Source organism: Hypanus sabinus, chromosome 27, assembly GCF_030144855.1.
Source record: "Hypanus sabinus isolate sHypSab1 chromosome 27, sHypSab1.hap1, whole genome shotgun sequence".
NCBI lineage: Eukaryota > Metazoa > Chordata > Chondrichthyes > Myliobatiformes > Dasyatidae > Hypanus > Hypanus sabinus.
Genome location: NC_082732.1, coordinates 27193811 through 27219163, shown reverse-complemented (window position 1 = coordinate 27219163; position 25353 = coordinate 27193811). Strand labels below are relative to the sequence as shown.

The following is a 25353-nucleotide window of genomic DNA, read 5'->3' as shown; positions in this document are numbered from 1 at the left end:
GTGGTGAAGAATTGATTCTGCCTGCTGCCAGGGACATGTGCCGTGAACTGTGGGAGAAGCTGCAGCTAACAAGATGGCACAGGTTTCTCTTTCAGCTACCACAGTTTCAAGGAGAATCAATGACATAGCGGAGGACATCGAAGCACAGCTGTTGGAACAGCTTAATGAGTCACCATGGTATGCTATCCAGGTCGACGAGTCTACCGATGTCGACAACAAGGCAATACTGCTGGTTTATGTGCGATAAATATTTCAAGATGACATGCACAAGGATATGTTGTATGCACTGCCGCTGCCAACTAACACAACTGGAGCAGAATTATTCATGTCTTTGAATGACTACATGTCAGGCAAACTGGACTGGTCATTCTGTGTTGGAATATGCACAGACTGGACTGCAGCTGTGACTGGACGGCTGTCTGGTTTCACTACCCAAGTCAAAGAAGTTCCTGAATGTCAGTCTACATACTGTGTCATACACAGGGAAATGCTGGCTAGCCGAAAAATGTCACCTGATTTTAACAGCATATTGAGTGACATTGTTGAAGCTATCAATCATGTCAAAGCAAAGGCCCTTAACTCACGTCTGGTTGAGCAGCTTTGCGAGGAAGTGAATGCAGAACACAAACGCCTTCTTTTACACACTGAAGTCAGGTGGCTATCAAGGGGGAGGGCCCTAGCCAGGGTTTTTGAGTTAAGAGAACGCTACAGAGATTTCTTTCAGGAAAAAAGTCACCACTGGCAGCAAACTTCAGTGACAAGGAGTGGATAGCAAAACTCGCTTATCTGTGTGACATCTTCAACCTGCTCAATGAACTCAATTTGTCACTTCAGGGGAAAATGACAACTTTCTTCAAGTTGGCAGATAAAGTGTCTGCTTTTAAAGCCAAACTGGAACTGTGGGGATGGTGAGTGGACAGAGGCAAATTTGACATGGTCCCAACATTAGCTGGGATCTTGGGAGAGACTGAGGCTGCACCATCCTTCTCACAGCTGGTGTGCAATCACCTATCTTCGCTGTTGACAAAATTCAGGCATTACTTCCCGACCGCAAATGACCCAAGACGTGCAAAGGAATGGGTCCATGACCCATGTCAGCATGAGAAGAAGATCAACTCGTTGAGCTTGCAAGTGACGGTGGGCTGAAAAGTATGTTTGACTTAACATCTCTGCCAGCATTCTGGATCAAAGTCAAGGCTGAATATCCTGAGATAGCCGCGAAAGCACTGAAAATGTTGCTTCCATTTCCAACAATATACCTCTGCAAAGCAGGGCTTTCTGCAATGAATGCAACAAAAACTAAATTACAGAATGGACTGGACATAAGAAACCCCCTTCGAGTATTCTCCCATCACCCCTCGATGGGACCGTCTTGTTGCAGGGAAGCAAGCTCTGGGCTCCTACTGATTCAGCGATATCAATGATTATATATGATCAAACGAGGAAAATGTGTGCTGTGTTTAATATCCAAATATTACTTAAAATGTTATGATGCTATTGACTTATAATTGACTTATCACTATATACATGTGAGGGAAATATGCACTGTGTGTTTAATATTAAATTCATTAGATAAACCCTTTTAGAAACAAAATTGAGTGTATTAGCCACTTATAAGTAACTTATAGTTGACTTATCATCTGTATTCTGGTAGTGATTAACACCCCCACCCTCCCCATGGGCCGGTCCGCAAGAATATTGTCAATATTAAACTGGTCCGCGGTGCAAAAAAGGTTGGCGACCCCTGCACTAGCCTACCGTCTTTGAAGTAGTGAGTGAAATTACAAAGAAACTAGGAAGACTTAACAAGAAATTGGAATGTTGTCTGAAAGGCTGGTAGAAACAACATTAAAACCTTCAATAATAATTCCTGATTTTGCTACTAGAATTTTTTTCATGATTTTCTGTTAACAGAAACCTGACCTTTTCTGAATTTGAGGGAAGTCGTAATTAACTAACCCAAAAATACTGTCTGCCATGCGAGTGAGGGAATTAAAATCTGTAACCATTCTGCATCTGAGCTGAAAGTGTTTGATGGAACAGGCAGAAATATCAGCAGAGTGCAGAAAGAGCCAGTTTACTCCATTGTTCTTTGAATAATTTTTCCAGCAATTCCACTCCCTTGATTTAACCTCAGGAACAATTCTCGATTGTCATGTGTTTGCTATTTACATTAATGGCCTGGAAGAGAAACAAGATGGAAGGTTTTCACATTTGTTGAGATTATGAAAATAATGAAGGGACGTCATGATTATACAAGAGGATATAGATGGATGGAGTGATTGGGTGAAAATTTGACAAATCGAGGTTAAAATGAGGAACTATGAGGCCATGCATTTCTGTCAAAGGGATTTAAAATGTGTTTAAGAATAGGCAGATTTTGTCACAATTTTACAGGGTTTGGTGAGTCCATGCCCGAAATATTGTACACAGTTTGGTCCCCTCACCTAAAAGGTTTATAGTACATCGGAGGCAGTCCAAAGAAGATTCACCAAGCTAATTTCCAGGATAAAAGGCTTGTCCTGTCTAGTGAAGTTAGACATGTTTGAATGTATATTTCTTGGAATTTAGTTTGGGTATATATTTCTTAGAGTTTAGAAGAATGAGGGATGGTCTTATTTGAACAAGTGTGATAGAGGCCAGACAGGGTAGATGTTGAAATGTTTTCACCAGTGAGTGAGTCACAAACAAAGCAACTTAGCTATAGGACTGGGCTTTTTTAATTTAAAAAAAACCTGAGATTCATAGAAATTTATTCTCCTGGAAGTTTTTAAAAAAGATGCCGAGTAGCTCTATTTCAAATCATAGGTGCAGTGGACCAGACAGCAGTCTCTGTCATGAGCATTCATAAAATTGCAGCAACTTTCTAATGCATTCAGAAGTTTGATTTTTCATCCCATGCCTTTTTTTTTGTTTTACTAGAGTTTTGTTTGTATTTTTCCCCTTTCAGTAGAGTTTATTTGTCCAAGGGCATGGGTTACATTATGTTCCTATTGTCCAGGCCTAAATAATGCCTGGTTGTTCAACTAAGTGTGCTTAATTTCTATTAATAAAAAAAAATTTTATTTATATGTGATGGGGCTGGCAGCATCTGCAGAAGGAGCTACTGGTTTTTTTAATCAATATGTTTACTGACCAAATACTGGTAACCTTTTTCTTTATTTCGTCTATCAAACCAGACCTTAATTTTACAGATATTGGGTTTTGATATAAATATTCAACTCTTTAAATTGGTGTTGTGGCATTGCATACATAATGTCTGTCTTATTAATATATTCATTCCTTTTTGCCATCAACAGTCATGGGAAATCCCTTGATTTGATCCCATGAAATAGTTGCTGGGTACAGGAATGGAGAGAAATGGTCACTAGCCCTCCACCTGATCCCAAACATGTGTTCTTGCCAGAAAATGCGTGGGCAGGATTGTGCTCCAGATCATGTCATCGGTTTAGTGAGATGGAAACCTAAATTCTGGTGAGCCATTGTGTTGAGGAGAGAGGGTATGTTTGAGATTGAATGTATATAAGAGAATTCTGTATGTACATTAAAGTCGAATACAGTTTTGAATGCAGTCTGCTTCTACTGAGAGTGAAGAGATAATCAGGGGGTTTCCAGATGTGTCTTATTGCTCCGAGATGGCATATCAAAGATCATTCAGAAAGGAGAGCAGCATAGCCCCCAGTCTAGCTCCAGACAAACAGGAGAGCAGATCCTTGCTTTAGTTTCCTTTGCTATTTTGTATATACAATAAAGTTCAAATACAGGAAACTCTTTGTTCTTCATTTACTTAAACCACGCCTTTCAAAAATAAATCAGTTGGAAGTTTCCTTTTCAAATTACAGATTTTTTGCAGTGCTTCCACAAATAAACTAAAGATTGAACTGATGAATTTTTGTTAGGTTAATTTAATCAGAGAAAGGCACAATGCTTTTCAGCTTCGAATGCAGGATGATCTCCAGGAAACGTTAATGTTGCCTTTTTAAGAGCCTGAAAGCTTTAGCCTATTTAATCATCTCCATATGCTGATCCTGGCTGCTACGGAAGGACTTGGCACAGGAATTGGACTGCACAGTGGCAGAAAATAAATATGGGCACTGCATGTTTGCGGCTGGGGAGAAAAATTCCATCTAAAATATTTGGGCTTCTTCAGACAGACCCCATAAAGGTAAACAGATATCAGAGAGGAAATTAATCTGCAGTCTGGTCAGAGGAACCAAGGCTCAGTGGTAGTACACAAGGCACAAGACAAACTTCTCCACACTGACAGAGCTGGGGCTGCCGAAAGGTGTTACTGGGCTTTGGAATCTTGCTGCCATGGTGATGGTCATTATGCGTGAGATGCCGGGCAGCTTAACTTTCTGATTTGTGATCAGATATCAGCTGCAATAAAGTGGTCTGAGAACGACAGAAGAGAAAGACTCCAGAGAAAGCAGATTGCTAACAGGGGGAGGTGCAAATGAAGGAGCAACAAAGAAGGAGCAACTCAAAGGTAAAGAGAGAGTAAAAGAAGCTGTAAAAAAAGGATGCCAAAAGAAAAACAAAGTGCGAAGACTAGCATAGTCAGCAAAGGAGAAAGCACTAAAAATAAGTGAGAAGTTTGTGAGAATTGGAAGTGAATTAAAAGTTGGTGAAAAATAAAGGAACAAATGAGAGCAGCAAAATGAAGAGTAGAGTAAAATAACAGAGGAGCCCACAGCTATACAAACTGAATAGATTTAAGCGATGAAGGGAAAAAACATAAACCAGGAAATCAATGAGAGGAGTTTTACTCGTGCTGAAGCCTTTATACATTTTTGTCGACTGATGTGTGGAAAGGAAGTTTATTAAAGCACAGTCTATCCATATGGTATTTGGATCTCAGTATTTGGCTATAGCTGGCAATCATCTGCAGTGCAAAGTATGAACTCTGTCCTTACCAAATATGGGTCCCCACCACGAAACTGGCTCAACCTACGCCTCCGCATGCAGCCAAGTAAGTACAACAATTGATCCCTGGTAACGTGGCGGTATTTGTGTTTAACAAAATTCATGAACCTTGTGCAGAGTTGATATGATTTGGAATGCACTTCCTAAAATGGTGTTGGTATCAATTGCAAGTGAAACTTTCAAAAGAAATGGGATATATTCTTGGAAAAGAATTGCATGCCGGGGGAAGCAATGGTATTAATTAGAGCTTTCTAGGGTCTGGGCACTAAGAGCTGAATGGTTTCTTCTTGTAATTCCAAGTCCTCGTTAACTAACTATCCTTTTACCTGTGGCCAAGTGCTTCAATCATTATGAATGGACAGTCCAACATCCACTTCATTTGTTCAATACTGATGGATTATATTACCAGAGATTATTATTAGGCTCTGTCTCTTTTGTCGGAGAGGCTGCTGATGTGCATTCATTGGATCTTTATAAGACACATCTTCCTACTAAAGAAATCTTGTCAATTAAGATCACACTATCTGAGGGACTGGTGTTGAGAACCTTTATATAATTCTACTTAAGTAAGATTGTTCAGAATTGAATTCCTATGCCCCTCTCCTATTCTGAATGTGATTACACTCACTGGGGTAGAGCCCATGAAGGTGACTGCTGTTAAGGAATTAAGATATTCTCTTCTAAGGGTGCTGACTTTCACAAAGGAGAGTGTTCTCACTAGGACAATGTCATGGGGATCATGCATGATGCCCTCTAGAACAGTAATCACTTGTGGAACCTATCATCAGCTGGTAATCAAAATCAGTTGAAGCTGGGCCATAAGTGAAGAAAAATACATCAGGTATTGACATAAGTCGGGGTCTGTAAACCATTTCTTGTAGTTCTTCACCTATGCAAAGAACTATTAATTTTAGTGGTAAATCCCTTAGACATAATGCAGGCCACTGTGTTCCACATTGTTATGTTATACCAACGAAAGAGAGATTCACCAAGTTCACATAACATTTTACCACGGAATGCATGGAAATGTTAATATTTACATGCAATCACTATACATAACTATCAAGAACAAATAGGTCAAATGTTTGATGTACTTATTAGAAATGCAATTAGATTCGCATTAGCCAATTTCTTAGAGGTATTGGACCATACTGTTCTGTGTTCCAGCCAGGATGATGTTCTTCCTGTTTTTGGGCAATGGAAGAAACAGTTTCAAAAGTAGAATTTCCAGATGGTCAACACAGAGCATTAACTGTTAGGGAACCTCAGTCACCTTCCACCTGTGACTTCCCCTGCACTGAAACAGAATACCCCATAGAAGAAGTAGGATTTGCCTTTTTGCGACAAAGATTACATTTGAAAAAAATTGTTAGTAGTAGGTTTCCCTCCAAACTGCTGAGGGCTGTGCATTTATTTGTAAGACTGCATTCAATTTTGGGCACTACATCTCGGGAAGCAGGTACTGGCTGTAGAGTGGGTGCAGTGCAGATTTCTAAGAATTGTATCAGATTTAGACAGCCAAGTAGGATATAAACTGCAATTGTATTTACTCAAGAAGGTGAAAGGAAAATTCATTTGAGGTTTTGAAATATTACAGCATTATTCAGGAAGATACTGAAAATAAAACTGCTGATAAGAGACTCTAGTTAAGATAGTTCAGGTGTGAAATAAGCAAAAGGTAAATGAAATCTGGAACATCTTTCAATTAGAGTATGCATGCAATCTAGAGCTTTCTTGACTTAGTTATAGTGTAAATTTAGATATATAGAAGTACAAATCAACTGTGATATAATAGACTTGAAATCTGTGGCCTCTTCATACTCCTATATAGTAATGAAGGGGAAAATGGTCTGCTGTTCCTGTGTAAAACCAAATGAAGCTTGAGGGCTGATTGGGCTCATTTTGCAACCCCTTAGCTATTTTTAGGGGTTGAATAGCGTTTACATTTATTTCAGACTACAGTTTGGGTTTTATCTGTCAGCAGAACCTTTCTTGACTGGAATCTGATAATTATGAGATGTTAACACAGTCAATTGATTCTTGTTTTTGTCGATTCCAGTGTGATTCTTGTTAACTGGTTCCCTTTAACGTAATCCTACACATTTAGAAGTCAATTAGCAATTCAACCATTCACCTTCAATTCCTTAATGCTTCCAGTGTGTAATTCTATATATTTTTGCAATCGTCTATATTTCTACATGTTAAATCATGTTGTATTAGCACCCCCCCCCCCCAGCCAAGTAAATTCAGTCAGTAATGTGGTAACTGACTGCAAATAAAGAATGCCCCCACTTCATATTTTCCTCAGGAATGGGACTCAAAATTTTCTCTGCCAATCGGTGACACCAAAAAATGACACCAAAATCGGTGGTGTGAACAAGGTTGTCTAATGTTGTGACAGGATCTAGATCAACTGGGAATATGGGTAAAGGAATGGCAGGTGGAATTTAACTCAGCCAAGTGTGAAGTGTTCGTTTTATGGGAAGTTACAGTGCCTGTAAAAAGCATTCCCCCCCCCCCCACCTCCTTGGAAGTTTTTATGTTTTATTGTTTTATAATATTGAAACACAGTGGATTTAATTTGTCTTTTCTTTACACTAATCAACAGTAAGACTCTTTCATGTCAAAGTAAAAACAGTTCTCTACAAAATGATATTAATTAGTTATAAAACACAAAATAATTGATTGCATCAGTATTCACCCTCCTTTAATGTGACACACCAGATCATCACTGGTGCAGCCAATTGGTTTTCAAAGTCACATAATTAGTTAAACGGAAATCACTGTGTGCAGTCAAGGTGTTTCAATTGATTGTAGTAAAAATACATGACAATCTGGAAGGTCCATCTGCTGGTGAGTCAGTATCCTTACAAAAGCTACACCATAAAGACAAAAAAACACTCCTAGCAACTCTGCAAAAAAGGTTATTGAAAAGCACAAGTCAAGAGATGGATAGAAGAAAATTTCCAAGTCTCTGAATAGCCTTGGAGCGCAGTTACGTCAATCATCAAAATATGGAAAGAATATGGCACAGCCTAGAGCAGGCCATCCTCACAAACTGTGACTCTGCAAGAAAGGGACTAGTGGGGGATGCCACCAAGGGACCTATGACAACTCTGGAGGAGTTACAAACTTCTGTGGCTGAGATGGGAGAGACTGCACATACAACAACTGTTGCCGGGGTGCTTCACCAGTTGCAACTTTATGGGAGAGTGGCAAAGAGAAAATCGCTGTTCGAAAAAAAAACTCATGAAGCCTTGGCTAGAGATTTTCAGAAGAAGTGTGAGAGACTTTGAAGTTGTGGTGAACTACATATACCTGTCTGGACACGCCCCCCCCCCCCCCCCCCCCGCTGACTGCTCCTGCTCCTGTGGCTCCTCCCACAGACCCCGGTATAAAGGCGATTGGGGACGCTGCCCCGGCCTCAGTCTCCAGGATGCAGTGTGGTGGTCAATTGCTGCTTGTTCTTTGTTCCAGCCAATAAAAGCCTATATCTTGCCTCACGTCTCCAAGAGTTATTGATGGTGCATCAGAAGTCAGCTGAAAGAAGATTCCATTTTCTGATGAAATCAAAATTCAGCTTTCTGACCATCAGACAGTGAAGCGTGGTCATAATAGCTGCATCATGCTGTGGGGATGCCTCACTGCAACAGGCCTTGGAAGGCTTGTGAAGGTAGAGGGTAAAATGAATGCAGCAAAATACAGGGAAATCCTGGAGGAAAACCTGATGATGCAGTCTACAAGAGAACTGTAACTTGGGAGAAGATTTGTTTCCAGCAAGACAATGCATAAAGTTAAAGCTGCACAGGAAAAACTTAAAAGCAACAAAGTTAACATTTTAGAGTGGCCAAGTCAGAGTCCAGACCTCAATCCAATTGAGAATCTGTGGCTGGACTTGAAAAGGGCTGTTCACTCATGATTACCATGCAATCCGACAGAGCTTGAGCAGTTTTGTAAAGAAGAATGGGGAAAAATTGCATTGTCCAGATATGCAAAGCTGATAGACACCTACCCACATAGTCTCAAGGCTGTAATTGCCACCAAAGAGGCATCTACTAAATACTGACTTGAAGGGGGTGAGTAATTATGCAATCAAGTATTTTGTGTTTAGTAATTGTAATAGATTTAGGTCAAATGTAGAAATTTATTTTCACTTTGACATGAAAGGGTCTTTCTGTTGATCAGTGTCTAAAGAGCTAAATTAAATGCACTGTAATGTAATGTTGTAAAACAATAAAACATGAAAACTTCTGGGGGGGGCAGTGAATACTTTATATAGGCACTGTAAACTAAGGCAGGACATACCCAGTAAATGGCAAGATCCTGGAGTGAAGTTTTTAAGGTTCAGGTAGGTAGTTCCCCGAAAGTGACGATACAGGTAGATAAAGTGGCGAATAACGCTTATGGCACGTTTACCTTAATCGGACGGGGCATTGACTGCCAGATTTGGGATGTCACGTTACAGCTATGCAAGATGTTGGTGAGACCACAACTGGAATATTGTGTGTGGCTCAAGTCTCCACATTGTAGGAAGGATGTGATTAAGCTAGGTAGAGAGCAGAAGAGATTTACAAGGGAGTTGATCTGTCTGGAGGCTTGAGTTTAAAAGAAGAGAGTGGGTAAGCTTGAGACTGTTTTGCGTAGACTGCAGAGGCAGAAGGCTGACCTTACTGAGGTTTATAAAATCTTGAGGGGCACAAATAAAATGGATGATTAGTCTTTTTCCCTGGGTAGGGGAATCGAAAACTAAAAACTTCATCTGTAAGTTGAGGGGAGAAAGATTTAAAGGGGCCTGGGGGACAGATTTTTCACTTAGAAAGTGGTGGGTATAGGGAATGTGCTGCCAGAGGAAGAGGGAGAGGTGGATTGGATTACAGTGTTTAAATGATAATTCAATAGGTTCATGGAAAGGGGAGACTATGAGAAATAATGGACCCAGTGCAAGCAAATGAGACTAGCTTAGGGAAGCATCTTGATCGGTATGGAAGAGTTGGGCTGAAGGGCCTGTTTTCGTGCTTAGTGACTCCATACGCAAGTACAATTGCTAAACTCTGGCAGGGTAGTTGTATATTGAGTAAGATGTGTATCATCTTTTTCTATTTGATAAACAAGACCTGAAATAGACACATTTTGCACATTTCTGGGTCCCTGCTCCTCTTTCCACTTTACGGCTGTTTTACAATTGCACTGATTTCCTGGCCAAGTTCCTGTCATTGTGTGGTCATATGTTTGAGAGCAGTGATTCTGATTCCTCCTCCTTGGGACTTAACAATCCATTGAGCTAGGACCAGAAGTCCTGGCAATGGTTCATTACTCTGATTGTGCTAACACTTTCTTCTGAGCTTCTATTGCTTGGATATTTCACTCTTGTTTATCTAAACCTTATCTGACACCAAGCCAAAAGAAATTGGAAATGAGACTCAGAAGAAACAGAAAATATGAGCAGGGGAAGACTGAGCTAACCAGACAGTGAAGTCATTCTACTCTCCTGATCTCCTCCCAAAAAAGGGAAAAACAAATTTGTTTTCACCTCTCCGCCAGCTAAGGTGTTCGTGCAGCTTGGATCCAGCAGGGATCCACTTTCTCAATTGGTCTTGCATGCTGCAGCTTTTAAAAAGAATATAAAACTGTATCTGAAAATAAATCCTTTATTCAACTTGAGATAAACTAAAACGTATAGTATTTAAGAACATAGTATTTTCAGAAGGCCCTCCACTATGCCAGGGAAATTACTCTCCACTTGGTTGTGGGGGGGGGGGAGGGTGCTGGTCCAGCCCCATGAAGCTTTAAGAATGATATAAAATAATAAAATGATGCTGGAAAAATCAACCTGCCTCACTGATATTCTGTCCACCATCCTAAACATTTGTTTCCCTCACTACGAGAGCACAGGACTGCAGATTTAATATCTACATAAATCACTGCAGTTACTTCTCATGAGGCAGAAGGCAAAGTGTGTACCACCTCTAATAGGTTCCTATCAAAGTCGCATATAATGTTAATTTAGAAATAAATAGCTGTTCCTACATTATCATTGGATCTAAATCTTGGATTTCCCCACCCAAACAGGCCTTCCTTTCTTTGATGTTTTATAAGCTTGTGATAGTGCCCCGAACCTGAATGTTTCTGGGAAGCTTAATTGAGGAAGAATTTGACTTGCTGCAGTCCAAGAAGATAGAACCACAGAATGTTACACACAGAAACAGGCCTTTTGTCCCTTCTTGGCTGTGCCGAACCATTTTTCTGCCTAGTCCCACTGACCTGCACCTGGACCATATCCCTCCATACACCTCTCATCCATGTACCTGTCCAAGTTTTTCTTAAATGTTAAAAGTGAGCCCACATTTACCACTTCATCTGGCGGCTAATTCCACACTCCCACCACATTCAGATGACTAACCATTTTCTTGGGGACTTCTGGGATGGGCAGTCTAGCAAAATCTTGAAAATAAGTTATTTAAAAACACTTGCTTCTAACTCTTGCATCTTCCTAGTTCTTGAATATTTATTCTCCACTTCCTTTTTCCCCTCTCTGTTGCCTCTCCCCTCTCCTTAACTTCCCCTTCCTTTGTCTTTAATCAACTATTTCACTCCTTTCCAATTCTTTCACACATCTCCCCGAGCCTACATTTTCCTCCACCATCCCTACACTTAGTTGTCATCATCCCTCTTGCCTTCCTCCCAATTTTGCCTCTCCCCCTGCCTTCAATCTAATCCTATGTATGATTTTTTGTCCCATGTTGTTCTCTCTGACCTACTTTCCTGGGCTTTCATTATCTCCATCTACATTTTCCTCCTTCATCTTCATTTCCCCATTTATTTTTCCTCTATCAGTTTTCCCCACATTTTGTTTTGCTTCCTGTCCTGTTATTTTCTTTCTCCCTCACCTTCCCCCCTACATCTATCCTCCTCCACCTTTTAGTTAACCTTCCTTCCCTTCTCTAATATTCCACAGGGAAATCCATGGACCACCGGAAGCTCTGGGTCCAAACCTAGAACAGTCAAGCCCTGGAGTTCTTTCATGCTTCATGAGCTGCTGATGGGTGCCCTGGATCTGAATGCTCATGGGAAGCTTAGTGAGTTTAAAGGAATGTATGTTTATATCAAAAAATTGCAGCCTCTTTAAAGAACAGAGAAATTTCAGGAAACAAATACAAGTCCATTCTCATAAATACAAACAGAAAGCTTAATACAAAATGCTGCAGGAACTCAAGTCAAGCAGCATCTATGGAGGGAAATAAACAGTCAACATTTTGGGCTGAGACCTTTCATCAGGACCAGAAAAAGAAGAGAACAGAAGCCAGAGTAAGATGAGAGGAGGGGAAGAAGTGCAAGCTGGGAGGTAATAGATGAAAACAGAGAGAATAGGTAAGGGGCGATGGGGGGGGAGGTTGTAAGTACCTGGGAGTGGATATCTGAAAGAGGTAAATGGCTAATAAAGAAGGAATGCAATAGGAGAGGACAATGGAGCATGAAATAAAGGGAACAAAGAGGGGAACCAGAGGGAGGTGGTGGCAGTTGAGGAGAAGAAAAGGGTAAGAGTGTAACGAGAATGGGTGGGCAGGTGGAAAATGTGAGAAGAAGGGAGGAAGGAGAAATTAATGGAAATTGATGTTCAATCCCCCATTAAATTTCTTCTTCAGCCCTTTACCTCTTCCACTTGTACCCTCGCAGCTTCTTATTTCATTCTCCTTCTGCCACCCACCCACCTTCGCATCAACAGACCTCACCTATCACCTACCAGCTTTTACTCCTCCTCCTCCCCCACCTCCATATTCCCAAATCTGCACTCTTCCTTTCGAGTCTCAGCCCAAAACATCGACTGTTTATTCCCCTCCATTGCTGCTGCTGGACTTGATGAGTTCTTCTGGCATTTTGTGTGTGTCTTGCTCAAAATTTCCAGCATTTGCAGAATCTGTTATGTTTATAGTTATTTCAGAGATTTGGAGTACATATATGTAGAAGCTGCATTACAAATCCAGATCTCCAAGTTAGAATCCATCAGAAGCTCCACCTTTGCTTTAAGTACTGTAATTTAGGGTTATTTTGGCCTTTGATTCACCAGACTGATGCCATTCTTAAAGTTTTAAATTGTGAGGGTAAACGCAAGGAAATCTGAAGATGCTGGAAATTCAAACAACACACACACAAAATGCCGGTGGAACGCAGCAGGTCAGGCAGCATCTATAGGGAGAAGTGCTGTCGACGTTTCCGGCCGAGACCCTTCATCAGGACTAACTGAAAGGAAAGATAGTAAGAAATGGGCAGATAGTAAGAGGGGGAGGGGAGCACTGGCCCTGATGTATTTAGCTTCCCCCCCTCCTTTTTTCTCTCTCTCTCTCTGCCCATCACTCTACCAGTTCTCCATCTCCCTCTGGTGCTCCCCTCCCCCTTTCTTTCTCCCTAGGCCTCCCATCCCATGATCCTTTCCCTTCTCCAGCTCTGTATCCCTTTTGCCAGTCACCTTTCCAGCTCTTAGCTTCATCCCCACCCCCTCCAGTCTTCTATCATTTCACATTTCCCCTTCCCCCTCCTACTTTCAAATCTCTTACTATCTTTCCGTTCAGTTAGTCCTGACGAAGGGTCTTGGCCCGAAACGTTGACAGCAATTCTCCCTATAGATGCTGCCTGACGCAAATTGTGAGGGTAATTTGCATTGACCAACGTCACAATCCCTTAAGAGGAATGAGGGCTGATCCAAGTGAGGTGATGGATTCAAATTAGAGTATATAAATTTGAACTTGCATTGGGTGCTTAAGCACTAGTATTTGAAGAATTTCTTCACATGTAGAATAGTAGAAATTTGTTACTCTTTCCCATAAAAGGTCAATAGAAATTTTAAATATGAGATATATTGTGTATCCATCTCATATTTAACATTTGACCTTTAGTGGATAGACAAAATTCAAATGACTATCGAATTCACTGGTTCCCAACCTTTTTTATGCCATGGACCCCTACCATTAACCAAGGGGTCTGTGGATCCCAGACTGGGACCCCCCAATGAATGGTCCCTTCTGAATGGTAGAATCGCCTTGAAAAAGATGAATGGTCCCTCCTGACATTATTAATAACTTTAAATACTCAGTTTGTCATTGAATCGTGATCATGTATGTACTTCTTCTGAACCAAGTTATAAACCTTAACTTTTTACATTTTCCTCTCAATCAGTAATGGTCACTGAGTATTTCTATCCTGTAAACACGACGAGATCTGCAGATGCTGGAAATTCAAACAACACACACAAAATGCTGGTGGAACACAGCAGGCCAGGAAGCATCTATAGGGTGAAGTGCTGTCGACGTTTCAGGCCGAGACCCTTCGTCAGGACTAACCGAAAGGAAAAATAGTAAGAGATTTGAAAGTAGTGGGGGGAGGGGGAAATGCGAAATGATAGGAGAAGACTGGAGGGGGTGGGATGAAGCTAAGAGCTGGAAAGGTGATTAGCAAAAGTGATACAGAGCTGGAGAAGGGAAAGGATCATGGGACGGGAGGCCTCAGGAGAAAGAAAGGGGGAGGGGGGCACCAGAGGGAGACGGAGAACAGGCAAACAACTAAATATGTCAGGGATGGGGTAAGAAGGGGAGGAGGGGCATTAACAGAAGTTAGAGAAGTCAATGTCCATGCCATCAGGTTGGAGGCTACCCAGCCGGTATATAAGGTGTTGTTCCTCCAACCTGAGTTTGGATTCATTTTGACAATAGAGGAGGCCATGGATAGACATATCAGAAAGGGAATGGGACGTGGAATTAAAATGTATGGACACTGGGAGACCCTGCTTTTTCTAACGGACCGAGCATAGGTGTTCAGCAAAACGATCTCCCAGTCTGTGTCGGGTCTTACCAATGTATAAAAGGCCACACAAGGAGCACCGGACGCAGTATACCACACCAGCCGACTCACAGGTGAAGTGTCGCCTCACCCGGAAGGACTGTCTGGGGCCCTGAATGGTGGTGAGGGAGGAAGTGTAAGGGCAGATGTAGCACTTGTTCCATTTACAAGGATAAGTGCCAGGAGGGAGATCGGTGGGAAGGGATTGGGGAGACGAGTGGACAAGGGAGTCGCGTAGGGAGCGATTCCTATGAAAAGCAGAAAGGGTGGGGGAATGTGTTTGGTAGTGGGATCCCGTTGGATTTCTATCCTGTGCTGCTTTCTGTGCTAACACCAAGAGAATCAATCTGTTAGTGCTCCATCACTTGCGCTGTTTGACTTAATCAGCTCAAAGTATAAGTTCTTGCTCTTCTTTAGTCTGACTCTTTGCACCAAATTCATTGCTCTATTTTAGGAGTTGTTGCTTAATTCGTTTGCGCCTCACATTCAGCTGTAGAATGTGCTGAGTCTCCTTTTCCCTCAACTGTGCTAAATAATATTAATACTTACAAGGGTGAAAAGTTAAACCCTGCCCCTTTTTTTCTTAAACTATAAAGTGCCCACATTTTTTTGAAAAAGATGAATTGTCAAAGATGAAGAAAGCCTTTGTCTGAGGCGGTGCCGCAGTGGCCAGTCCTTTACTGAGTGCCACCCTCAGCAATCCCACAGTCCCACTCTTTCAGCTGATGAATGCAGTTCTCTGTCAAAGGAAAGGAGCCCTCCAGGCCGTGCTTTAATGTCTCTTGCATTAGCCCTCTGCAGTGGGACATTGGTTCGGCTCGATAGACTGCGTACTCAGAAGGACTGAGCCCTCGCTGGAGCTGAGGGCTAGTTTAGGAATGTTTCTTGGTGATAGTCCTGGAACCACTATAAAATGTTTCTTTACTGGAGGAAACGTGGAGCGTATGAGCTGGAGAGTCTGCCAGCATTGGAGGAGTATGACGGTTCCATTGCAGAGCGATATATATGGTCTTCCACTCTTGATATCCTGGAGGAACTGGAGGATGGTAGGAGCAATTTATTTTGTACGGCGCCCTATCAAAAGGCGCAAATTCACAGCGATACTCCAATGTGATTGGAAATTCAGGCAGAAGTATATAATTGGTTTTGTTAAGGTTGGGATGGCAGGAACAAATGTTTGGGAAGCCTAGTTGATGCAGTTTAGGTTAAGTTTCCTGGGATTGCTTCCACTTGGGTTGGAATAAGGTAAATTGTCCAATCCAGCGTTTAGAATCAGTAACCAATTATTTGTGCAGCTTAACCAGTGCTTGGATGTAATGTGATGCTCTGGAGCCAGTTTCATATAGTTGCTATGGCAACATTAGGGCTCAGTTGTTTGAGTTTTTTGTGGTTGAGTGTTGCTAAAGCTGTTTCCTGTGTTTGGAGGTGATTCTTGTGATCATTGAGCTGCCTCCAAGGTGGTTTTGCTTTGTGTAAAACCCAGTTTACCACACGGCAAAATTGGAGGGAAGCGACACCTGAAGCACACCTCCTCCTGGTTGAAGATTAGATAACATTAGCTAACATAGAAAGGACAGTTGTGCTTGACTCTCAGCCACTTGCTTCCTGAGTGAGTCAGGCCTCATATGCGGTGGATTAAAAACTTGCCAAGTTTGAAGTCAGCATGGTAAAATGTTCACATGAATGTGTTCTTGTCTATGGCCACCATCTGGATATCAGATTAATCTGGCAATTGAACTTTTTGAGTATTCATGGAGGCTACATCAATTGAGTATGATTCTGCATCACTGGGGCCCGAGATACTAGATAATGTGATTCATACAGAATGCATTCACTGTCTGGTCTGGCTATAATTGATTTCTGTGAATATATTCAATGTGACAAAAACAGTTCCATCGTAATAGAACAGAAATACAAGGCACTTAATTAATGTTGTTATGATGAGCAAGTTGTTGCAATTATAATAGTTGGTGGAAATCATTGATGATGTTTCCACTAAAAACAAAGAGGTGTCATTAAAAGTAAATTCTTTTGTCTAAGATCAAGCTTGGTATCAACTCTTCAATTCTGCCAGAAAATACCATGTAATACTGCCACATCCAATTCCTTCATGTTTCACTTTCCATCCCTGATGTACATTAGCCACACGTTCATGATCTTGAAATATGTTGGTACATGCTGCCAGACAACACATGGACTGCAACCATTTAAAAAGGCCCACAATGGGCACCTTTGCAAAGCCGATCATGCTGTAACAATCGAATCCTGAGAATTTGTATTTGAAATGAGGCTTAAAAAAAAAACAGCTTTCTTCACACAAATCTTAGCCCATCTTAAAGTTCAATTGTTACAACTTTTAGTTTGCTTGATTGCTTAATGTCTAAGATTGGGGCCAAGGAATTCCAGTAACATTTGTGGAATTTGTTGAAGCATGTTTTGTTTGCTTTCTTTTGTGACTTAATAAAATGTTTAGTAAATGCTTGATTACAGTTTTGATGATACCCAAATCAGTGTGTCTGCAAAGAGATAATTAGTTGATTTAAACAAATACTGAGAAAATGAATGTGAGTTACTGATCAAAGTTCATCTCAGCAGTTGTACACTGCTTATTATTTCCTGCTGCTTGAGGAGCAGAATAAACTCATGAACTGTTAGAAAAGTACCTTCTCATTCACTGATAACCTTCACTTACTCTTTATTGTTTAATTGTTTTATTGAACAGTTAAAGTCTAATGTGGAATAATTTATTTCCAGACGTGATGAACCTTCAGTGAATCGTGATGGAATAATTAGCTGAAATAAGCTGGGAGTTTATCCAGCCATGTGAAATGTGTAGTGAAGTTAGATCTCAGATATTGCAGGCATCAAAAACTAAATAATAAGTGGGGGGGAGGAACAATTAAGAATCATGTCATCCTGAACTATTATCTTGGTCATTATGTTGTATTGTTGTGAAATTGCCTACAGATTAGTGAATGGACCCATTATCAGTTGGTAGTCATTATGAACAGCATTACAGTATGAACATCTGCCTTTGGTAGCCCTATGTCTGAAATGCTTAACAGTCCAGTCATTCTGAGTTACAGTAACAACAAAGGCCACTGTTTTTATGTTGACTACTTTGACTCCTCCTGCTCTTTATGATTTTTTTGCCACCTCCACTAAAGCAGATGAATAGGCTTATTGTTCTCCTAACTTCAGCCTGGGAATCCAGTGCTCTTGCTTTTTATTGAGCTCATTGGTATATATGATAGAATATATTTTTTCAGCCACAGCTTCACAAATAAGCAATATCTACAGTGGATGAAAGCAATATTATTGAGAGTTGAAGGATGTGGAGTTTCTGATTCTGCACTTGACTGCCCCAACTCTGTTCATCTGTTAATGCAACCCTCATCTATACCTCTGTTAACTTCCAAATTTCCAGGCTCCAAAAACTTATTGTCACTCAAAATACTGCTGCCTGTTTCTAAACTTCAAATTTCATTCACCCCTGTGTTTGCAGACCTTCTTGGGTTCCCAGTTAAATAAATTTTAAAATTCTCACCCTTGATCTTTTTAATATTTAGTCACCTGAACACAATTTTGAGCCTCTGCATTAATTTTTGATTGATAAATCTGTAAAGTATTTCAGGAAGGCATACGTCGTTAAAGGTGTTATACAAATTGAAGTTGGTGTATAGCCGTTAATCCAACAACGTACGTCTGGTGAAACAGTTCAATTGATTGGAAGAACAGAAGAAAACAGGAGAGAGGCTCAGTCAGTCAGTCCCTTAAGCCAGCCCCACCATTCAATATCATCAATGCTGTCTTCAACTCCTCTTTAGGGACAGTTCCCTATAGCCCTCAATTCCTTGCTGTTTCACATTTATTTATTTCCATTTTAAATATATCTGATGATCTGGCCACCACTCTCAGGGTCTGAGAATTCCAGAGGTTCACTAACCTTTGAAAAAGGGATTTCTATGCACCTCAGTTTTTTAAATTAATTTTTTAATACATTTTCTACATAACTACAGATAAAAAACCCCAGATCAAAATGAAGAACATTGATAGAGTGCAAAAATGAACATTCAATAACAATATGATACAAAGAAAGATCATTGAAAAAGCACCCAAATTGAAGACAAGTAAAATTAGTATCCTCCCCAAGCCCCACAACACAAAAAAAAAACTCCAGACCAACCACAACACAATATAGAGAATATAAATCAGGACAATCAAACCCCCAAAGCTGTAAATACACTTAGCAACAGAAGCAACACTTTGCCTACTACCAAAAGAAAAAGGAGCTGAAAGCAAGGAACCGAAAAAAAAACCCTTAGTTAAGAGGAAGGTTATGAAAGTACTCAATAAAAAGTCCCCAGACCTTACGGAACTTTAAATCCAAATTAAGAACTGAATAATGAATTTTTTCAAGGTCTAAGCAGGCCACAATGTTGTTAAGCCATTGAGCACCTGTGGGCGGGGCAACATCTCTCCATCTAAGGAGGATTAACTGTCTAGCCAGGAGAGAAGCAAAAGATAATATTCGAACTCAGACGTAAATCTGTCTCACCCCAGAAACCGAACAAAGCAATTAAAGGGTTTGTTTCTAGGCGGTGATTCAGAATATACGATAACGTTATGAAGACATCTTTCCAAAATTTCTCCAAGCTAGGACAAAACCAGTACATATGGATGAGAGAGGCCTCGCCTCTCTTGCATTTATCACAAAGCGGACTAATGTTAGGGTAAAATCGAGATAATTTAGATTTAAACATATGGGCTCTATGAACAATCTTAAACTGTAAAAGGCAATGGCAAGCACAAAGAGAGGTTGAATTTACCGATTTGAGAATCGAGTCCCAAGTCTCGTCAGATAAGGAGGTATTTAAATCCTGCTCCCATGCCATTTTAATTTTATCCACAGGGGCACATCATAAGGCTGCTAACTTATTTCAAATAAATGATATTAAACCTTTACCTAGTGGTTTAATGGAAAGAAATAAGTCCATAACATTTTTCTCAGGCATTTCAGGGAAGTTAGGAATTAAAGGAACAATAAAGTGTCTAATTTGGAGATATCTAAAAAAAAATGAGCATTGGGCAGATTGAAGTTAGCAGAGAGCTGTTGAAAAGATGCGAAGCGATTATCAATAAAAAGATCTTCAAAATGTCTAATACCCTTCCTATACCAATCATGGAATGCTGAGTCATACATAGTAGGTAAAAAAAGGTGATTATGTAAGATAGGGCCAGAAACGGAAAAACCATGGAAACCATAAAATTTCCTAAACTGAGCCCATATACACAAAGTGTGTCTAACAAGAGGATTAACTATTAATCTGGACAAACTACTAGGGAATACAGAGCCAAGAAGTGCAGAGATAGATAATTCTTTAGTGGAGCTCAACTCCATTGCCACCCAATTAGGGCACTCGGGTTGGCCATGGAAAAAAGACCAAAAGGTAGCACAATGTATATTGGCTGCCCAATAATATAAACGAAAGCTAGGTAAAGCCATGCCACCCTCTTTTTTTAGGTTTTTGGAGATAGACTTTATTAATTCTAGAGCGCTTATTCTTCCACAGATATGACAAAATAATAGAGCCTAAGGAATCAAAAAAAGATTTAGGAATAAAAATTGGGATTGATTGAAATAAATATAAAATTTTAGGGAGAACATACATTTTAACAACACCAATGCGACCTACTAAAGACATAGATAGAGGTGACCATTGTAACAGACTGTTTTATAGTATATGAAAGATTGGCAAAATTTTCACGAAAGAGATCTTTAAACTTCCTTGTGACTGTAATCCCAAGATAGGTAAATTGATTATGAACTACTTTAAAAGGGAGATCACGAAATGTTAATTCTTGTGCTTCTTTATTAATTGGGAAAAGTTCGCTCTTATGTAAATTAAATTTATAGCTAGAGAACTGGCTAAACTGATCAAGAAGTGAAAACATTGGAGGTAAGGATGTAGACGGATTTGAAAGAAAAAGTAATAAGTCATCAGCATAAAGAGAAACTTTATGCTCAACACCCCCTCTCCAAATCCCGGTCAATTCAGGACTATTTCGAAATGCTATCGCCAAAGGTTCTATAGCCAAATCAAAGAGAAAGGGACTTAAAGGGCATCCCTGAAGGGTGCCACGTTTGAGGTTAAATAACTGAGATTTCTGAAAATTAGTTAAAACAGAGGCAGTAGGGCACAAATACAGCAATTTGATCCAAGAGATAAAACTTTGACCGAAGTCAAATTTTTCTAAAACTGCAAAAAGGTAGTTCCACTCTATACGATCAAATGCTTTCTCCGCATCAAGGGAAATAACACATTCAGGAATCCCAGTTGGAGGTGAATTTAAAATGTTAAATAAACGCCGAATGTTAAAAATAGGAAGATGGTTTTTAATAAAACCAGTTTGGTCATCAGAAATAATAGAGGGAATACATTTTCTAATCTATAAACCAAAACTTTAGCCAGGATTTTAACATCAACATTAAGCAAAGAAATCGGCCTATACGAGGAACACTCTGTTGGGTCTTTACCCTTTTTTAATAAAAGAATAATAGATGCCTCATTAAAAGAGGGTGGCAATTTGCCATAATTAAACGAGTCAGATAATACTGAGAGTAACTGAGGAGAAAGAAGTGAAGAGAATGATTTATAAAATTCTACAGGGAACCCATCAGGTCCAGGAGATTTCCCTGAGGACAATGCAGAAATTGCAAAAGATATTTCTTCTGATGATATAGGCGCATTAAGTTTGGCTTTAAAATCAGATGAAAGCGAAGGAATATTCAGATTATTTAAAAAATGATCAACAGAGGTATTGTCATTCAAAGATTCAGAGGAATAAAGTCGAGAATAGAAATTTTTAAATGCGTCATTAATTTCTAAGTGATCCAATGTAAAGTCTCCGTTCTGCTTCCGGATCTTTGTAATATGTTGTTTGGCTTTGGAACGCCTCAGCTGATTAGCTAGGAGTTTACCAGGTTTGTCACCGTGAATGTAAAAGCGACTCTTACTTTCAAGAAGTTGGCGTTCGACAGGTTGAGTAGACAGAAGATTAAATTTATTTTGAAGTTCTATGCACCTCAGTTTTGACTGACTGTCCCTTATTTTGTAGCTGCTTCTCCTTATTCATGACTCTCATAGGTGGAGATATCTCAATGGCCGCCTCAAGATCTTGCATGTTGGAACAAGATTACACCTCATTCTCCTAAATTGCAAGGAATATGAACCCAGACTGTCTAGCCTCTCTTGATAATATGACATTTTCATCTCAGGAATTAGAAGGATGGAAGTTGGGTGATTTTGAGAGCAGGATCTGGTTTTGGGAGGAAGTTTTGCTGTTAAGCTCTGTCTACAGTATGATCCTACCCCAGTTCTGGTGAGCCCATGCTAGGAGCAGAGCTTCGTTGTTTTATAACTTCCTTGTGCCAAATTAATATCATCCTTAGACTTTAGTTCACTTTAACCTCTGTAAGGATGTCCTGCAAGGTAGGAATGCCCTAGGCTGGTATTGAATCATTTTCTGATGCCAGACAAGGGCTAGATTGCACTCCCTCTGTTATTCAGAATGAGTCACATTCATCTTCTAACCAAGAGGGGGTTGCTCTCCTCATTGATGATCAACAGCAGCTCTCTCTCAGTCCATCTCTCTCTCCCCTCTCTCCCTTCTCCCCCTCATGCTCTCTTCCCACGTGCTCTCTCCCCCCTCCCCTCGCGCTCTCTCCCTTCTCTCCCCCTCGCACTCTCTCCCCTCTCTCCCCTCTCCCCCACACACTCTCTCCCCTCGCACTCTCTCCCCCTCCCTCCCCCTCGCGCTCTCTCCTCTCTCCCCCTCACGCTCTCTCCCCTCTCTCTCCCTCCCCTCGTGCTTTCTCCCCTCTCCTCCATGCTCTCTCCCCCTCTCCCACGGGCTCTTTCTCCCCCTTCACCCACTATGAATTTATTAGAGAGTTTCCAATGCGTGGCACTTTTGAATTCCTCCCTTTATCATAATCTTGCAAGACATGTAAACTAGATAAAGCTTCTAACTGAACATCCTTTTCAGAAAGCTATTGAATACAGGAGATGGGATGTTTTGGTGAAGTTGTATAAGAAGTTGGTGAGGCTTAATTTGGAGTATTATGTGCAGTTTTCATCACTGCCTACAGGAAAGATGTAAATAAGATTGAAAGAGTATGGGGGAAATTTACAAGGATGTTGTGGGGACTGGAGGACCTAAGTTATAGGGAAAATTGAATAGGTTAGGACCTTATTCCTTGAAATGTAGAGGATTAAGAGGAAACTTGATAGAGGTATACAAAATTATGAGGGATATAGATAGGGTAAATGCAAGAAGACTTTTTCCACTGAGTTGGGTGGGACCACAGCTAGCAGTCGTAGGTTAAGGGTAAAAGGTGAAAAGCTTAAGGGGAATATGAGGGGAAACATCCACACTTAGAAGGTGGTGAGAGTGCAGAATGAGCTGCCAGCGCTAGTGCATGGGAGTTCGATTTCAACATTTAAGTGAAGTTTGGACAGGTAAATAGATAGTAGGGGTATGGAGGGCTATGGTCCCAGTGCAGATCAATGGGAGTAGGCAGTTGAAATGGTTTTGACCTGGACTAGATGGACCAAAGGCCCGTTTTGTGCTGTACTTTTTTATGAATCTACGACTCCAAGGCTAACAATGACCAATAGCAGTGGCCGATCAAACAATATATTAGAAGTTATTTCACATGGGTCAGATCATTCTTATATACACACACAAAATATAATACTTTGAAATCCTGGCTGTATCAGCCAAAGAGCTTGTCTATGAATAGACAAGAAAAAAATGCTTTCTCTGTTCATCTAATATAAATGGTTTTTGACACACCTTCTGCAGCATCCCAACTGAGCACAGGGACTTTACTTTGATGAATCCCTCCCTTTCTGTGAAGTGAAAATGCAGGGCTCTTTCTCATTTCCTTCGTGCTTCATCTAATGTGCAGAAAGACCTTTAACCCAGGATAGTAAACGTGCAAGACTGGGCTGTGAATGTGCTCTTAACAGTATCTGAGCACTGCTCATCAGAAGCCACTTCCTCTGACTGACCCCTGTTTCCTTCCATTCAAGGCAGACAAAAAAATTTAATTGTGATCTGACTGAGGGATTCTGAATCAATATTTCTTATTTCATCCAGTTATTCTAATCTAGTATCTTCTCACTGCCTCCTCCCCCTTTGCCATACCACTGGAAACTAAAAGGATATCCTGTGGCACATGAAAGCAAGGGACTTGGAATTGTATGGATCTTTTTTACACAAAAGAAACTTAAATTTATATAGTGCCTTTAATATGGTAAAAACATTTCCAAAAGTAATTCCTTAAACAGAATATGCCACTTTAGTTGAAAAAGAGGTAGGAAGGGAAAAAGTTTTAGGGGAGAATTGAAGGCACAGCCACAATTAGTTCAAATTGGCACCGGAATTTTTTTTAAAGTGTATTTCTTTTGCTATGCAATTCAGTTCTCATTTTGCTTCAGTAAACTGTGAAGCTGACAGAATTATTTGGGAATGGAGTAGGAGGAGTTTCTGAGGCTCTTTGTGATTGGCTTTAGTTCCCATCTGTCCCACCTGTACTGGAGATTTGGTCAGCCCCTGCACACATTGCAATGGACCCCAGCTGTTGTTTTGTCTCCTCCCCTAGCCTACGTGGGACTGACTAATGCTGTGTGTTAACCTTTAAGTTATCTGTGTTATTGGTGCAATGATGCATTCAGTCAGCTGATTCAGTTTCACTGTCAGCTTGCAGTTGCTGGGCCTGGAAACTGCTGGCAACAGATGCTTCTCCTGTCCTGCACTTAATCAGCTACTTGAAGCTTGGCAGGCTTGTTGTGAGGCTGATCCTCAAGCCTTGGAAGAATTTGTATTTTGTCTGCAATTTTCTATAAAGTGCTGGAGATTGACAGGAACTTCATGCTTTGAATTTCTCCAATGAAAAACCAACCAGGAATGATCGCAGGTGAGAAATTGTGTAATTGCTAGGAGTCAGTATGCATTGGGTAAACTGTAGGACAAACCAGCGCAGATCTTCATTTTGCTTCATTGCCTGTCATTTAAGATGTCCTTCGCATAATGTGTTGGTTTGGTTTACAACTGTCCATGATATGATGGTGTATTTTGTGGTGTCACATTGCAAGAAACTATGTTCCTTGTGATTGGCCTACAGCATTGTGAATAAACTACAGTTGTTGTCCGGACTCACTAAGTGCAAAGTTCAGCATTCTGAGTCAGAGCTACGTGCTGTGCACTGAATTGAATGACAGAAATAATGTTCCAGATCCGGACATGCACAAAACTGTTATCTGTGAAGCATTCTTGTTTTATTAGCCTGCCTCTCAAGACCTTGCAAATTGGACCTCCATAAATATTAAAATTTCAATATTGCCTGAAATAATTAGACAATCCTGCCCTTTTATTGATCACTAGTGCATCGTGTGCAGTTCTGGTTAACACAATATTGGTGATAAAAGGTATAGCAAAAGGCTCCAGGAGAAAACAATCAATTGAAAGAGTAGAAGAGTTGGCTAATTAGGATTATAAAAATCAGCCATGCCATGTCAACCATGAACA

The 25353-nt window shown here is 40.5% G+C and overlaps 1 protein-coding gene across 1 annotated transcript in view; it reads left to right on the top strand.

The window, feature by feature from the left end:
- The first annotated feature begins 3999 nt into the window (after positions 1-3999).
- Positions 4000-25353, top strand: part of LOC132382156 (pleckstrin homology domain-containing family G member 5-like) — a 118597-nt gene continuing 97243 nt past the window's right edge. The window contains 1 exon segment of the mRNA XM_059952065.1: positions 4000-4972. Coding sequence (XP_059808048.1) covers positions 4900-4972 — 73 coding nt within the window. The 5' untranslated portion in view covers positions 4000-4899.